This window comes from Gossypium hirsutum, chromosome A11, assembly GCF_007990345.1.
Source record: "Gossypium hirsutum isolate 1008001.06 chromosome A11, Gossypium_hirsutum_v2.1, whole genome shotgun sequence".
Taxonomy (NCBI): Eukaryota; Viridiplantae; Streptophyta; class Magnoliopsida; order Malvales; family Malvaceae; genus Gossypium; species Gossypium hirsutum.
In genome coordinates this window covers 281,923-300,430 of record NC_053434.1, presented here as the reverse complement: position 1 = coordinate 300,430, position 18,508 = coordinate 281,923, and the positions used below count along the sequence as shown (strand labels likewise).

At 32.2% G+C, this 18,508-nt stretch overlaps 1 protein-coding gene and 1 pseudogene across 1 annotated transcript; both read right to left on the bottom strand.

Annotated features, from left to right (window-relative positions):
* Positions 1–206: 206 nt before the first annotated feature.
* On the bottom strand, positions 207–3,401 carry LOC121202787 (probable auxin efflux carrier component 1c; annotated as a pseudogene).
* Positions 3,402–6,010: 2,609 nt separating this feature from the next.
* On the bottom strand, positions 6,011–16,226 carry LOC107924540 (outer envelope protein 64, chloroplastic). Its single transcript, XM_041080410.1, has 13 exons — positions 15,764–16,226; positions 14,445–14,597; positions 13,946–14,070; positions 13,675–13,800; positions 11,685–11,867; positions 11,434–11,578; positions 10,484–10,652; positions 9,303–9,437; positions 9,003–9,203; positions 8,226–8,353; positions 8,098–8,149; positions 7,008–7,077; positions 6,011–6,430 (listed from the first exon to the last, which is right to left on the bottom strand). Exons 1-13 carry the CDS (start codon positions 15,964–15,966, stop codon positions 6,348–6,350), a joined length of 1,773 nt encoding a protein of 590 aa, XP_040936344.1. The 5' UTR covers positions 15,967–16,226; the 3' UTR covers positions 6,011–6,347.
* Between the last annotated feature and the right edge of the window lie 2,282 nt (positions 16,227–18,508).

The following is an 18,508-nucleotide window of genomic DNA, read 5'->3' as shown; positions in this document are numbered from 1 at the left end:
AATATTAAATTATAAGAGATGCAATGATTCGATTCTAGCGAGTAAATGGATTTATAATGATTATGAATGAAAAATTAAACAATTTATTGTTTACGGTTGACAATGTAATTGAAAATGTAAGGAGTGAATATGCAATTTTATTTTGTATATATGTTACTTTTTAAACAATGTAATTCCAAAATAATTAAGAGTTATTACACTGTATCAATCAAATTATGCAGGCTTCAATTCAAACTTCCATCACAAATATCGAGGGGTTAAATTTTCTTTTTTTTTAAGCTATCATGACAAGGAATAAAATTGTTTGGAATAAAAAGATAATTAGCTAGAAAAAAAAAACAAAAAACAGTTCCCCCTATAATTTGACTACAAATAAAGATTTTACAAATTTAACTAAGGATTAAAAGTAAAGGAGAGAGACATTAATCATGAATGCAGTCATGATGTGTCGGTCCAGGATTTCTTTGGCCTTTGAATGTGGAACATCAAAAGAGTATTGCGCATTTGCATTTGCATTTGCCGCTTAATTTATATCCCCAATAATATATAGTAGACAAGTGTTATGGGCAAAGCTATTAGCATCCCAAAGATTACACTGCAATTTCAAAAATAAGAAGGAATTAATTGATTTGGATGCTTTTACCTTTCAACTGGAAAAAGAATAAAAAGTGAGTAAAGAGACTCACGCTGTGCTGAGAATATCAGGGTGCAGGCTGTATTCCTTTGCAAAGACAAAGGGTACTATTCCTTGAGGAAGAGCTGCCTGTTTTATTTTATATTTTGATAACCAAAATACATGCAACACAAATGGATATGTCAGAAATAGTAATATGAAGATAGCAAAAGAAATTTATATTTAAAATTTGAACCAACCTAATTAAAAAAAAAATAGACAGATATTGTTAATGAATTAAAGAATGTATAATATATTTGAGATACTGACCAAAAAGATATAAAGTGTACAAAATAAGGTGTGCATGCAGGGTTAATATTTATGGGTAAATGGGATATTGGGAAGTGACCTGGACAATGGCAACCCGTAAGAGAACGCCACGGAGACCAACAGCAATGGAAGCGGCTGCCATGACAGCTGGACCTGTAAGGAATCTCACGGCCATTGCAAAAGCTGCAACCGAATTCCCACATGCTATGATCCTTGGTTGCAATGCCATGAACAGACCTGTTCTTTGCATCCAAACATTAACATTAACATCCCCCCCCCATTATCACTTGTTGTCAGAACCAGACATTAACAACCAACACCTTTCATCATCACTTCCACCACCCCCCACCATCATGTCAAAATCCAAGACCAAAAAAAAAAAAAAAAAGACTTAAAGAACCAACATGTTATCATCACCTTAACAGTTTTGCTTTGCCAGTTACTGTGCTCGCTTTATTACTACATTTTGTAATGATCATCAAGTGTTGTGTGTGTGTGATTTGAAAGCAAAGGAAACGAGGTGTAATTTACTGACCGAGACTGAACATGGCCATGCCAAGTCCTGCATCTGACAGAATTGAAATGGACTTTGCTATAATCGCTGGCATTTCTACATTCCACCTACAATAAACCAAGCAAACAAGCTATGATCATAAACTATACCAAAATATTTTTATATATAATAAACAGAGATTCTACGTGAACGAGACATACCTGAACGAGATTAAAGACCAAGTGAGACCTATCAAGCTTGAATAGGTGTTGGGATTCCTTATAAGCTTTCTCCAGACCATGATCAGTATCAGCCTTGTCATTACACTTGTTGGAGGCATTGTATTGGGCTTGCCATTGCCATCCCCCGCCTTGTCACCTTCGTGTTTGTTCATTTCTCCGTTCATTCCTCCTTTAGCGAAGCTCAAGTCTTCTCTTTCCATGTACTCTTCACGATTCTCTCTATGCCCTTCAACTGCACCACACCACAGCAACTATTAATCTAATACACGTTGTATACATAAAGTACAAATATTGAAGCATGAGCTATACCTTTCCCTGGGGAGACAGCCAATCTAACATCTTTCTGGTCGGCAGCGCCGTAATCATGGCCGGCACCGCCAAAGACATCGGAAACAGGAGAAGCGCTAGAACTCCAAACAAACACTGGAAGATCCCTACCACCATCTTCAGACTTTTGTTGGGGATGACCATTAGGCCTCTTTGCATTTCCATTTGCATTACCACCACCGAGGGGTTTAGAACCAGTCGGCGAAAACATACCAGGATTAGGAACCGGATAATGGGTTGCACCGCCACCACCGCCTGGTGCTTGGTAATGGAACCTCGGTTTACCAGCGGCTGCACCATCCTCTTCATAGTTGGATGGTCTCGGAGTTGGTCCACGCGAAGCAGACAAACCGTAAACATCTGCAGAACCGAAATTTGAATTGCGTCCCCAGCCATCATGGAATAAAAATCAGTGTGGTTAAAGCTCGAGCCTCTTGGTGTTGGGTTCCTCGATGATTGCAAAGAGTATATCTCAGCATTGGTTAGATTCGAAGGACGTGGAGTTGTAGATGTAAAACCATGGGACCTTCTTGAGAAAATATCTGATCTTGAAGCATTGGATTTTCTGACAGTAACATGAAGCTTACCATCTTCTTTAATCTCAGCTTCGGTTTCAATAGGTTGTCGACCATCAAGCGACACGACATCTGAATCAACATGGATAGAAACAATAGAGCCTGCTGTGCCGGGAAATTGCTCAGAGATAAGCATTTTAGCCGCTCTATATTCAAACAAGAAAAGCATCAAAGTGTACCAAATAATACATTGAAGAACAACTATTTGCACCATTAAACTCCCTGAAAAATCCCCATACATTCCTTTAAGTAAAGGAATACCCATAACCAAAGTGTTTGGAAGAGTAGAAAGTGAAAAAAGGGTAATGGTCCATTCCAAACAACCTCTTTTACTGACCTTGGTCCAAACAGCAAGTACTGCAAGAACTATAAGTTTTTGAAGTGTATCAGCAGCTATGAAACGAAAGTTCATAGAATAAGGGTCATTAGAAGCGATGAAGTGAAAAGAAAGGAGAGGGACAGCAAAGAGAGCAACAAAACGGTTAATTCCTGAACACTGATCAGGAGTGAAAATCTTCCACCATTTCACCGAGCCATAAGCTAAAACCATGGCCACGTAAAGTGGAACCATGGCAGTCATGACATGGTAGAAATCTGTAATGGTGATCATCTTTGGGTATCAACAAAACCGAAAGGGCAAGGTAGAGAAGAGGAGAGAGCCTTGGAACAAGTGATGATGAAGGAGGCAAAGGAAATGGGAAGAGCATGTGTTTATGGGGTTATGGGGCAAGGCAAGTGGGGTAATTAAGCAGAGGGGGGGAAGTCTTGCAGTCCCCAAAGCTAGCACAGGGGGGGGGTATGCTCTTGCTTTTGCTTTTGCTTTTTTAATCAAGGGTTTGGATTTTTGCCTTTTGTATGGAGTAAAGTCTTGGTAAGTTGGTATTTGTATATATCATCTGTTGGGGGGGGGGGGGGGAGGAAATAAAAGGCAAATTGGTTGGGAAGGTGGTGGGTGTGTGTCTTCATATCTCAAAGTGTAGTTGTTTTGGAGACACCTTTTTAAGCTTTTTGTAAACATTAAAATTGAAAAGAGCCTTTTTTTCTTGTTCTTTTTTCTTAGACTGCCTTTTTCACAAATGGATTCTAATTATGCTGCCTACTTGCCTTTTTATCGCTCTCTTCTGATTCTTAACTTCTGAAGATATATTCCCAAAGATTTGTCTATGTCCAGTCTCTAGTTAAAAAAACCACTCTTTAAAGTTTCAAGTGAATTAAAATGAAATTGCATGTACATTTATTAATAAGAAAAATATCGAAACATACTCACGATATAATACAATTAGGAGGCTGACTCCATCAATATGTTGAATGATCACTCAATTAATTAAAATTTTAACTCTCTTTATTTATAAATTATGTCAATATAATCTTAATTTAAAAATTCACTCTTTAAGATGAAGAATAAATTAAAAGAGAATACTCATATCATCTGTTTTTAAAATGGTTTGGATTGTTGTTGCTATGTTCTGACTCCTAATGTAGTAAATTTAACAAATTATGAGCGAATTGATTTTTCTATTTCATAATATGTTTAAAAGGTTCATTTGAACCGAATATTTTTAACTTCAATTCTTGGAGCTTTAGATTTGTGAGAAATTAAAAAACAATTTTAATAAAAATGTTAACAACACTTCACTCAATTTATCATTTTGTGTTTCATATATTAGGATTGACTAACTTGAGATGATATAACTATATTTTGAAGAACCTAACTACATTACACAAAGAGAGTTAACTTTTAAGGAGATTTAAAATATATATTTTGAGTTTTGATAAATTTGGTTATTCATATTATAAAAAAAATATGTAAAATAATGAAGTAATAAATGTGAGGAAAAAAAATTCAAGTAAAGATGACAATTCTTCGGTAATTTCATAAGGTTTAATAATATCTTCTATTTACTTTAGGGTATTTTTATATGAAAAATTCCTAAATTACAGATGAAATATTTTGGGAGACGAGAAGGATAATCCCATCACGTCAACCTCAAGATGATATATTAATAGAAGAGTTTTTCTTAATTGTATCACCTTTTTTCTTAATTTATATTTAAAATTTGAACAAATAGGACATACTAGTTAAAAAGCTCACTAAATTATTAGTAACTTTATATTTTAATTACTTAACTTTAAAAAAAATTCATTTAAGTCACTAGGGTGTAAATTTTTTTTTTTAAATTTAGCTATCAAGCTCTAAGAGACGATTTGACCATCAATATTTAGTACAGTGGATCAATAGTTATTGACGAGTAAAACATATCTTAGATCCAAGTTGAACTAATAGTTAGTGGCGAAGATTAGAAAAGAAAGCTATTTGAATTTTGATTCGTAAATTCATGATGTTTAAAGTTATTTCATGAAAATAAAACTTATCGTAAAAGAGAAGGAGAAAAAATTTTTTTGATTAATATAGACAATGTGAACAAAAAAGACTATAAAAAATTTTCAAATAATTTAATTACCATTTTGTAACTTTTTAAAATAAAGTGGTAAAAATATAAATATGGTAGCATTGAATGCAAATTGCCAAAAACTTTAATATCAATGCAAGCAATAATTGTGGGGAAGGAAGTTTTGAAATTAAAATTGAAGGTATAAGTAGGAAATGACGGCCAGGTTTGAGTTGTAGGATAGAAGCATGAGGAAGAGTAATGAATTAAAGTATGTATTCAATCGATTGCTCTTGTTTGTTTCAATCACGCTCTCTCTGCTCATATCTTAAAACAGATCACCCATTCACTCCTTTTAAATGCTTATAATAATTTTTTTATCATAAAATATACCTGTTTTATTTTTGAGATATTAAAATCTTTGATTATTTCCTAATGTTACACTAACAAATTTAATAATAATAAAAATTAACCATTAGACCTGAATTCTAAATCATGAAATATATAGATATATTGTTTTGTGAAAAAGGGATTTTTCCTTCTCATCTCACAACCCTCTCCCATCCTTAGTTGTTAAGAATGAAAATACAGTCAAATACAAAATTTAACACAAATATTTATCGAGTGGCGTAAATGAAAATTCTATACTTAATTAAGGAATAAATTAAAATATCTATTATCCAAAATCTTATAGAGAAAAGACACTTTAGCTCTCTCCACTACATCTATTCCTTTTGTTCTTTGGTCATGAATATAATTATAATCGATTCATAAAAACTATACAAATAAAAAAGTTGGAAATATCCAACTTCAACATATAATCAATTCAAAAAATTACTTGTAAATTGTTAAAATATTAATTATGCATATAAAAATATCTCCCCTATCAATAATATATTTTTATCTTTCCTATATGAACTATGTATGTAATACATTTTTATAATATCAAAATAAAAATAATTTTTAAGAACAATATAATTAAATGGTGTAAAAAAAATATGAATGTAAGAGCATTAAAAATGAAACTAAAACGACATTCATAAGGCATAAAACTCGATATATAAAAGGAATGTGTAGAAGCCAATAAGATCCTAGTATTATACAATAATACAAAGAACAATTATAAAGAAACAAAACTGGACTAAATACCTACAAAAATATAATAATGATTTTAAAATAACATAAGGATGCAGACCAAAGCGATAGATAAAAATTAATAGTATGAAAAACCAACTCATCTTGCGACCATCTCAGATGCATGAAAATCTTCATCCTTTGAAATTGATGCAACAAAATCAAATGGATGACTTGGAACTCGCATGAACCAATTCTGCAACACTGAATCCACTTGTAATTTCATTATTATCTTCCATTCACTTACTGAAATACCTTCCTTAACCTATCTGCAGAAAGGGCTGCTCTCTTATTGGTTGGTTCAAGCACCAGAGCATAGCTAAAATCTGCAGTGCAAAAGGTGCCATTATTGCAACATATATCCAGTACATAAAGGGTTGAAATCCTGAAAAGTACCAGAATTATAGGAACTGGATCAAACAGTCCCTATATACTATTAAAAAGAACTCCAAATTGTGACAGACACTTCCTATATAAAAAATATCTTGAATATTTTTTTTTCAATTGCAGTTCAATTCCAACTAAAAGATCTGATTTAATAGTACAGGGACCAAATTGATCTATTGAATAATAGAGGGACCAATTTGATAAGGTCCCTATAATAGGACTTCTGAGGTACATTCACCGTACATAAAGGTTTGAAATTTTCGTATAGGAACAACTTGGATATAAGCAATATGCTGTCATTCTAGAGCTCATTATATGCATGTTAAATTGCAACAGCCATGACAGAATAATCAGTGTGTTTCTATTCAACAAAATTCTCAAAAAGCATACAAATCCAAACAGGACATGAGCATTCATAGTCCTTTGTTTTCATTTCTGACTGATCAAGCAGATAGAGCGGCTTGTATATAAAGATAACAATACAGAAAACCTGGAAGATGAAATGTAAGAACTCACCCTCAATTGCCTCCTTATAGTAACCAAGCATCTCTCTAGCAGTGCCTCTTCGTAAGTATGCCTTTACATTCTGACAAATATAACATAGCGAACAATAGTATATCAATGAAAACAAAGAGAAGAACAGTTTATTTTCATATGCAGTCTCTTGAACACTTCATCCTTTGTTAAGAGAAATTTCAGTGAGTGCCACGAGAGTAATAGAAAAGAAACTCCAAAATTTTGTTCCGTGATCATCCAAGGAACCAGTTTGATATTGGCCAGCCTCTTCATATAAAACCAAACTCAATCATATAATGGAAGTATACATTATTAATAGACAGGGTTCATTTTAAGTATATATAGAATCTTTAAATGCAAATACAACAATTTTACAACTAAGCTTTCACTTGATCAAAAGTTATCTAAAGCAGAAGCAATAAAAAAGCCCTCCCTTTTAAATTGACTCTGCACTTACGAAATGCCACAATGTTTTTTACACATGAGCAATTTCATCAATTATTTTAAAACCATAACCTTCAAGTTCCATAAAAAAGCTAGAGAATGGCCCACATAAAATATTGTTTTGTTTGTAATTAGTTGCTGAATTGGTCAGTAATTTTATTATACAGTATGGATAATGTTTCCTATTTCAAGAAAGCAAACAGTAATTAGAAACATGCTAAAATGGTGAGATCTGAAGTTAATTTGAAATGGAAGGAACACATTGACTAAAAATTTAGAAAAACTTAAAAATAATTGTTTCAAAGAATTTGAATAAATACAGATGTTTATCCACGAAAGTAAATTTTTAAAATGCTTACTGCCTAAAATTATTGTTTGTACTCTTTCCCTACTTGCCTTTAGAAGCAAAAACAATAATCAACCAGATCCTTGGCATCGATTGAATTACATCATATCATTAGAACGAGAAATAAAGCACAATAAGTTGCAAACAGAGACACTTGTTGAAACAGATAATGGAATCATGGTAGAAATTATGATTTTAAGTAAACTTCAATCAAAGATAATGCATAAAAATGCCATGTACGGAATAAAATACACAACAGTTATACAATCAAAATCATTATCTTTTCCAGGAAGAAATTACCTTTTTATCAAGGCTAATAGCTTTGGAACAATCTGCTTCTGCTTGGAGGAAACTGAAGGGGAGGGAAAAATTTCAAGTACCAAAAAACCAAAGTGGATGTAGTCAACTCTAAAAGAGTAAAATTTTACCTTCCTAGTTCTAGATATGCTGCGGCCCTGTTGCTATAATATGTTGCGTTATTGCCACTAAGCTTGATAGCCTCAGTATAAAACCCAATAGCCTTCTGCCATTGCTTATCTTTGTATGCTTGGTTGCCCTAAACCAGAGAATTTGTAAACAGAAAAAAATTATTTAAGACAAAGGAGACAATGTGCAGGAAAAGAAAAGGGTTGTGCAACAAAGCTAACTATGTAATACATACACTAGAATCTAAGAAACAATACAAGGATAAACCATACAACGGATCATGTACCGAGAACATATGCCAAGCCTTAGTGAAATAAGCTCAGCAAAAGGAAAAATAAATAAACATATGCACAATTTAACTAAAACAAACAGTTTCCTCTGTTCCCTTTCGGTGTTAACAATTAACAGTAAGCACTGTGATCAAATTTCCTATAGCTACAACAACTTTCCGGAGCAATCATACTTTTAACAACCATAGCAAGTACTTACTTTTTTTATAATGTGTCATATTCTATACATTATCATTCCAAATTTTTTCTCTAGTTTCTAAATTTGGTTCATCTATGATAACAAACAAAACTATAACCAGTAAACTCCAACCAAGCCAACCATAAATCAGTCTAATTCATAATATCCATGACCAGCTAATTACTTTTATTCTGCTAGACTAAAGGATTATCAAAATAATACAAATTACGATAAGAACTCAATAATCAATATATTCTACATTAAACTTATTGATGAAGTACAATCCAGATTAACTACAAGATGATACTCACCTTTTCTTTAACCACCTCAGCAGAATGTTCCTGATTGACAGCATTAGGCGACAATTTAGACTTAGCAACAGTATCAGCATGCTCTTGCAGGGATGAATATACAGTCTGTACTGTATCCAGTAAAAATCGATCACCCCCATGTCTGGCTATGAAGGACACTGAGACTGGGCACTTATCATGATATCCAAGAGGTAGTGTGACCTGCATCATTAATGAAGTACAGATAATTTAAAATAAAATAAAATAGAACCCTTCTAAAACTAAATATTTTATGCACATCAATATAAGAGAGAATTTCACCTGACAGCAACCAGAGATGCTAGCGATACTCAACAGACTAAAACTACGGTTCTGGTAGTCATCTGAGAAGATTTCCTTGCTACCAAGTTTTGGAGGGGGATAAGCAGTGGTAGGAATCACCAGAATTCCATCATCCTGAGCCCAAGAAATAGAAAACAACCACCCTCAAAAAAAGCAGTCCAATAGAATCAAAGTATCAAACAACACTACAAATAGGAGCAGTGCAGATGCATGCACTGACACACGTGTCATCTACCTGGAGCAAAAAAAAGTAGAAAAATTCTGTATAACAGTTCAACATAAGAGAAATGTTTTGTCGTGTATCATAAATTGAAAGGGGTGAGGAAAAAATTACGAACATCATTAACAACTATTGAGTTTTAATCATAATGCAAAGGTTCTCGAACAGCATTGAAGGATAAATTTGGGCATAACATTGCCATTGTTTTTTTCCCCTAAAGAGTAGCCTTTTCTTATAGAAAAAATATACAAAACCAAGTTTGAAAATAACAGAGAGAGAGTCTTTGAGAGAAGTCTGCTTCTCCAACTTCTGATAAAAGAAATTGTAAAATCCAGAATCACAGATCAAAAGAACATGAGAATGCTCTCAAAGTATTAGTAAAGATTATAAACAAAACCAAGAGCTCACTAGAATTGTCAGCCAAGCCTTTAAACAAACTAAATTAGTAACCTGCTCTCCTCTCCTACTTCCTTCTCTTTCCTCCTCCCTGTAGCTGAGGATAAAACATTGCTATATCTGGATACACTATGCTTTGCAATGATGTGACTAGGACAAACATGAACAACCATGTTTTAAGTCCATATCACTAATTAACTTATTGGTTTGAAGGGTACAAACATGCAGTCTGAATCCATAAATAAAAAACAAGAATATAGATATGGTCTATAGTTAAAGCGCAGCTTAGATGATCAACGAACAATTACATGATTAAAGACAATAATACAGCTCAACTTGTTGCACAACTCTTATTCATATGCTTATATACTTGGTTGCAAGATGTGTGTGAACAAGGAGGTTAGATGGCATAACCATCTTTCAACTTCATTCCAGAAAAAATATACTAAGTTGAATTGAAATTAAATGCTAAATAAATTGCATTTTTAACTTAACAGGAAATGATTGTTACACTCACAATGTAGAATCTAACAGAACTTTTTACCTTCAAAAGATTATTGACAGCCAAACGCATCTCAGTCCTAATCGATTTGCAAATTTCAATCTCCTTATCTGTCATATCAAGTGTTTCATTTATTTGCGCAGAGATGGCAGAATCAAGAACAGGCTTTTCAGAATTAATCCACTCTCCATGCGTACATTTAAACTCATATCTGGAGAAAAGAGTACGAAAAGATCTCAATCAGGGCAATCATCCTTATGGTATTAAACAAAGAGCGACTACCTAATAGCCTAGGAAGGCTATTAGATAGGCCAGTTACAGCATCAATAGAAGTCAGGCACAAACAATATTCAACAGTTTATTACAGCACAAAAGAAGATATTTCAACGGGAACTTCCTCATCTCTCCAGGTTCCCAACTTGCACAACAAATTGCATGGGATTTCATTGTTACATCCATGTTTGTTGAACTGATATTAGGGCATAGGAATACAAAAAGCTTTTCAGCAATAATAACAAAAAAGAACATGTGCATGGAAAAACATGTAATAATGAGCATAGACTGGAGAAATAGTGAAACTCGGGGTAGGGGGATAAAAGAAATAAGGGAGAGATATTGCAAAGAAAACAAGAATTAAAAATAAATCCAAATTTGAGTAATGAACAATCTTCTTGTTTTAGTAAAGAAAACAATCCATATCCTAAAATTGTCTAGATGCCAGACACTGCACCAGAGACGTAGAAAGATTAAAAATAGTAATACAATAAATTGGAACAATTACAAATGTGAAGGATTTATACTTCTGTACTGTAAATTCATAAACCTAGAACTAATAGAAATGGAATAGACCTAGCTAATTGTTTGTTGAATCTTTAAAAATGGTTTGCCAATATGAAATTTCATAAATGATAAATAAACTAATAATCATCATTCAGCGTAGGTAATAACATCAAATGCTAACGTGTATACAAATTATTAATATGAAAGCTCACCTTTGAAGAATCTGTGCAACATTTGCAAGCAATGTTAAGGATGAAAATTTTGAATCACCATTTATTTTCTGGCTATAAAACTCCTTCAAGCTTGGGACCTTAGAACTGAAGTATTTCTCAAGATTTTCATGCTTCAATACTTGTCCTTAAGTAAGTAAGAGAAAAGTTAGCAATTTTCACAACCCTAAACAACAAAGCAGGACAAATTCATTCACATAAACCCTTAATAAGGCAAATAAGAAAGAACATACTTCCAAAATGCTTCTCAGTGGAATTAGTCACCACTTGTGAAATTCTATCCTTAGCAATCTTTAGCAGTTCAAAACAATCATCAGCTAAAAGAATTTGCTTGGGGTTGCGTTGAACAGAAAATGGAAGTTGCAAGAGCACAAGGCCAACTCGACGAAGAGTGCTAGGATCCTTAGCAAACAATCCTGCAATAATAGTTTAACAAGTCAAACAAATATAATCAAATTTATTAAGTTCCAAATAGAATAGTGACAAGATTTTGACCGACTAAATCACAAAATTAGCAAAGACAAGAAACTTAAAAGAATAGAATCAAAAAAGAAAAAATAGTGCCTAATCAGCAAATGACTAATTCGTATATATAATCAGAAGTTCTGTGATCATCACCTAGCACTTTTCTGCTGAGAGACAAATTTAGTTTGACGATGCACAAGGACACTATTTTTGGTTTGAGGGGAGAGGAGCAGAAGGAAAAGAATAAAAAGGAAGGAAACCAAAGAAAATATATTATTTAAATTAAAGGGAGTGGGGTTGAGCACTCCCATTTCCCTCCAAAGCTACAATTTTTAATTACCCAATTTGGAGAAAACAGAAGGGAGAGGAAAGGATTGAAATGTTAAATGTGAAGTCCTTCAATACCCTTATAATTGCGTTGTGATTTTAATTTTCAAATACACTATAATCATCAAACTTAGCCATCCATGCAACCTTTATATCTTTAACAACTCATCCATCAACTATATTTCATCAACCATTAAGTTAAGTCTTCACAAATTCTGGAAAAGAAAAATGAATATGGAGAAATGAAGATATACAAGTTTAGATTCTTGAATTTCTTCATAAATGGATTGGTTTAGAAAGAACATATTGTTGTATAAAATGATTCCAAATATATATTACCTATGGATTCATTGAAAAAAAAAAGCTCTCCTTACTTTAATTGTTTTTCTTTCATAGACACTGAATTTTCTTAAATAGTTCAAGTCAAAGCTACTGACATGATAACTGAAAAATGTAGCGAATTACTGGAGAAATGTAGTATAATATACTCTGTCCTCTCCTGCCACTACTTTACCATACAAAAGAATACTTTCATTTCCTTTCCCTTAATTTAAGCTCACACAAAAAAGTGAAGTATCTTTTACTTTACTACAAAAATCTCTCATTTCCTTTTCTTCCTTGTATCCTAACATATACTAAATTTAAAACCACATTATGTCAAAATGTATTATACGCAGAACACGCAAAAATGCTGTGGGGGGAGAGAGAAAAGAAGAAAAGCTGCAAATTTGTTCAAATCATACATAAATTGAATGTAATTCATGGACTGTAGTTCTTAGCCAGAAGTGCTGAATGGGCATTTTTATTGTATCAGCACCGACGATTGCTTAATGCTTCTCAACCAATGATTTTATACAACAGGACCAAAAACACAAGAAAAACTATACCCAAGATAGAGAATAAAACCAGAGGAAAACTCATTTGGAATAGAAAATATTGAAGAGATATTCAACTTAGAAGCTGCTTTGAATAGAGAACCATTACCAAATTAAACTTTCAAACTAAATTAAGAGGAAAACAATAGAAAGCAAACTGAATTGCTTTCACTTTTATACACAAAGTACATTGAAACTCAAGAAAAGCTATTCCCAAGATAGAGAATAAAACCAGGAGAAAGGGAAAACTCATTCGAAATAGAATCTATTCAAAAAATATTCAACTTAAAAGCTGCTTTGAATAGAGAACCATTACCAAATTAAACTTTCAAACTAAATTAAGAGGATAATAATAGAAAGCAAACTGAATTGAAACATGGGCAAACAAACAGCGCGTTATAAAACTTCTTTCAAACAAGGAATTAATCTAAGAAACTTAAATCAAATCATAACCACTTTTTAGGGAACACAGATGACTGCACATCACATATGCCATATGACATGATGTAAAATTTCATAGTGCATAACGCAGCATTTGATATTCCTTCATACGTACCAACAGTGTCGAGGCTTGATGAAACAGGTATAATTCCAGTGTTAGAAATAACACCATGTGAGGGCCGGAATCCAATAACACCACAAAAAGCTGCAGGTACCCTTATGCCACCAAGAGTATCAATGCCTACTCAAAGATGTTATATGAAGAAATTAGAGCCAATTTTATTTTATGAAGGATCTTCTAGAATATAATATTTTACAGGGTCACAGATCTCATCATGTTTGATCAAAAATTGCAGAAAGCTAGGCAGTCAGAAGTGCAAAGCTACCTAAAGAGAAGTCCACAAAATCAGCAGCAACAGCAACAGCTGCTCCACTAGAGGATCCACCTGGAATGCGTGCAGGTGCAGCAGGATTGGTTGGTGTGCTATAGTGTTTATTCTCTCCATGGATACTGAAAATCAAACAAGCAAAAGCAGCTAGCATCTTGCAAATCTTAATAACCAAAAAGTTAAATCATGTCTGATGACTACTTCCTAAAACAAGAGACATCTCCATCGTTAGTAAACATGTACCTCAGTAAACATGTACCAATATGTTGGGAACCAAGAGGAGTAGAGAGGAAAGGGCTTGGTTCCCCATGTTTGCATATTAAAAATATAAAAAGGGGGAAATTACAACCTTGTCTGGTTGAAAAATTTAACAAGTAATCATTCCCTCCAATTCCCCCCGCCTTTCCCTTCCTCTCCATCCATTCCCCTTAATTCCAACACATTGTTGAAAACCCAAAGTCTGCTTCTCAGGAAAACAGTTTGCAATGGCAAATACCTGTATGCCAGTTCATCCACAACAGTTTTTCCTATACAGGTAGCACCTCCTTCTACAAGGGCCAAAACCACAGGTGATGTGCGAGTAGATGGTTCATGTGTCCTCAACCAGTCTGGATGGCCAAACCCAGTCACATACCCTTCAATGTCAAATCTGATAAGCATGGCATAAATATCAGCTATTAGATGCCATATAGATATTGACAAACATCGCGTAGAACATATGAACAAGCAAACATGCATATATGTATGTCTAACATAAATAATCTGAACTGACAACTTAAAAGTCTAAAACACATGAGCATAACAGAAATTTGAAATGTTCAATTGAATTAACTCTTTCAACAATTTTGCTCAAAAGGAGAAAAAGGTAAAGAAAAGGTTAATAACAAGCCACTCAGAGGATCTTTGAGCAGAAAACCCAAGGCAAAATCCTGCCTCTATATCTTACACATGCTTTGAGAAATAATGGGGCAGTGAATATCAAATTAAATGAATACCTTTACAGACTTCAAATCAAAGCTTTGAAATAAATTGAAATAAACAACCCTGAAAATGAAATACAAGAAATTCCAAAATATTCATAATAGCTAGAAAAACATTTAGGTTATTCTTTTTTGGTTTTTGCTTCCTCGCAAGCTAAAATGTGAAAACATTCAAACTTAACTATTCTATAAAGACATAAAGTCCCTAATTGCATTATTCAAAATATTACTTAGTTTAAAATAGTTTTTAACTATTCAAAGTTTTTAATGTTTTATATTCCAAACCATTCTGTATGCATTTCACTTCCATAAAACAAGAACAGGTATTAAAGGCAACAATCAAACCCTTATTAAGGTTTATCAAAACGAGTTAGAATGTCTGTCTTATAGAGAGAGTCATTATTTCTTATTCAAATATCAAACTCACAAACTGGATTACTACTAATGGTCAAAAAAGGAAGACAATACACTCAACTAAGTACAGTGACCCTACGCCACTCCATATGTAGCTGAAACTTAGTAGAAGCAACAAAATCCCATTAATAATTTGGGATTTCTTTATTTCCCTAAAGAACAAAGATGCCGTACATATTGACCATTAACCCTAATCACTTCTCTTATCTAAAAAAAAATAAATGCAGCAGTTTACAGTGACAACAAAACAAAACTAAAAACAATTCATTAATTTCCACTTACTATCACTGCTCGATAAAATGAAACGGTAACAACGAATCAATAGTAAAATAAATTCATTAATTCCCGGTTCCCATCTCTCCTCGACTGCCCAAAAAACCACAACAAACTCAAAAACAAAAGGGATAAAAGAATAGCATACACATCAGAAACGGCGAAATTGAGACCGGTGAGAGGATGGGGAGCTTTAGGAGGAGCAGGCTGAGGCGGAGGAAGCAACTCTAGCTTCTGAATAAAAGCCCCAAAGTCGGCTTTAATAGTTTTCTTAAGCCTTTTGGTCATCAGAAAAATTCCAGCTAAACCCAAGCCGAGCAGCACCCATAGATTGGCGGCGTGAGAAGCCATGTCTGCGGCGGTCAGGCCCTAGAAATTTGAATGGGAAAGAAACAAAAATATGATAATAGAAAAAGGAGAAAGAGAGAGAGGGTTAGGGTGGGTTTTGAGGATTTTTGGCAGTGCGTGGATGAGACCGCTGGATTGTAGATTTCTACACTCAGAGACGGAATATGTATCGAGTTGCTTTGCTTTGCTTGTTTGCGTGTGTTATCTTTTTGTTTTAATTTTTTCCTTTTAGTTTAGGATAAAACTCCACCCATGTTAACTTCAAAATAGGATTGTTATATTTCTATCACTTAAAATAAAATTAATTTAATTACTCTAAATAAAATAATTGTGTAAATTAATCATTCTTGTTAATTTTTTTAAGGATAAATTAGTACCTATCAATGAATAAACAATTATATATTAAATCCAAGTCAAGTTGACGCTCAATGATAGAAGATCAAATAAGAAAACTATTTAAATTTTAGTTTATAAATTCATACTATTTAAAATTTTTATGAAAAAAATAGACGGTAAAAGAAGAAAGCGGTGTAAACAAAGAAGGTCATTTAATAACAATTTTAAATAAAATGCTTTAAATAATTTAATAGTTATTTAAAAATTTTTAAATTAAATGATCAAAGAGTAAATTTATTAATTGTTTGGTGATTTTAGGTATAGTTTATCTAATTTATTAATATAACATTATTAATACATCATTTAATTTATGGTTTGGTTTTGGTTATAGTTTTCTAACTGAGTTAGAATTTGTTGTGTTAAAAGTAATTAAAAATTAAAAATAATGTTTATCCTAGTGTTTCAATTTATATCTATTTTTGTTAAATTTTAAACATTTTAAATACCCTTAGCAAATAGAGATATATGTGAATTATGTCACCTCTTATATATATTTTTCTTAAAATAAGGAAAACTTTTTACCCATTAAATTTAAATATAAAATATTAGTTTTTGTCATTTTTAAGGTTAGTAAGAAATTGTTATTAACTATAATTCAAAGTGAATTTATGATATATTAGATTCATAGTGTATGCAAATATATTTATAAAAAAAGATTAATAAAAATAAATGAGATTTTAGTTTTGTTTTTCGCTTTCACGAAAAGTTATGTCCGGTTTATGAATGAGACACCTCAACTGGCACCTAATGTTACTAAACTATTAATGAGTTTATATTTTAAACATTTGACTTTTAAAAAAATTACAAAATAATCATTAAATTATTCAAATGTTTTCATTTAATTTATTAAACTATTAAAAAGTTTTTATTTAAAACACCGGCTAGTTAAGCTTTTTTCTTTTTTAAGTTTGACTAGCTAACTTCAAGGGACCATTGGTACGGTAGATTAAAACTCATTGACAAGTAGAATAACATACTTTATATCTAAGTTTATTTGAAGATAAATGTTAGAGACTAGAGAAGAAAATTATTTAGATTTTAATTTATAGATTTATAACTTTCAAACTTATTTCATTAAAAACTTAAATTGTAGAAGAGAAATGGAAAGAGGGTTTTTAGAGTTAGAGTAGACAGTACGAACGTAGAAAGCCATACAATAATGATCTTAACAACTCAATGACTTAAATGATATTTTTTCAATAGATTAATGACCATTTCATAACTTTTTAAAATTGATTCGTCAAACATTATCTTACAATAGTTTAGTGATATTGACTATAATTTATCAATTTTATTAAATAAAAATTGATTTTTTTTGAAGAAATACAAAATACAATCTTACCAATTAACAATCATCAATATAATACATATGAATCATCATAAACAGAAGTAATAATTACAAAGCACAAGTCGGACAAAATCTAGATCCAAATAATTTTGGAGGATGTAAGTGAAAATAAATTTAAACAGACATCATACTTACTACCAAATTTTATTGTTGTTTCGAAACAATTAGTTTATATGAACTTGTTTTAAACAAATAAAATAACCCACCAATTTTTATTAAACCTCATATTTCATTATAAAAGATCTTGATAAGCCAATGGTCTGTAAAATAACCATAGGGCATCCTCATATTTTACTCTCCAATCAATGTGCATTTTTATTAAGGATTAATCGAATAGGAGCAACGTAACTTATTAAATTTATTCAAAGTGAAATATCTAAATATTTTTAATATTGATTATTAAAAAGAATTACAGTTAATAAGATACTGTCATGTCACCACCCATTAAAACATAATAAAAATATTTTATTTTACTATTTACATTAATATTTAAAAAAAAAAAAACTCCTAACCGTCTCCTTTCCTCTCAGTAGCCAATCCTTAGCCGAATGACGGGAGGGAGAGAGGGAGAGGAACGAAGCTGCGAGGAAGCAATCAAGGGATGGTGGATAGGATGAGAAAAGGGAGAGGAGGGAGTAAATTTTGTTTATGATTAATATAATTACTTTTAATTATATTTTAATGGATGGTAATGTGGTACAATTCCATTGGCTAATTTTTTTTTGAACGATACTAATAAGTAAGAACTAATTCCAATAACAAACGAAAATTTAAATATCTAAATTAATTAAAAAAATAATC

What these genes read in the sequence shown, in the direction of transcription:
- LOC107924540 (XM_041080410.1), bottom strand. Translation starts at nt 15,966, where the DNA reads ATGGCTTCTCACGCCGCCAATCTATGGGTGCTGCTCGGCTTGGGTTTA. An exon ending in GCATATCTAGAACTAGGAAG is followed by an intron (nt 8,150 to 8,225) that starts GTAAAATTTTAC and finishes CCTCCCCTTCAG; the next exon opens with TTTCCTCCAAGCAGAAGCAG. An exon ending in CTATAAGGAGGCAATTGAGG is followed by an intron (nt 6,431 to 7,007) that starts GTGAGTTCTTAC and finishes TTTGCACTGCAG; the next exon opens with ATTTTAGCTATGCTCTGGTG.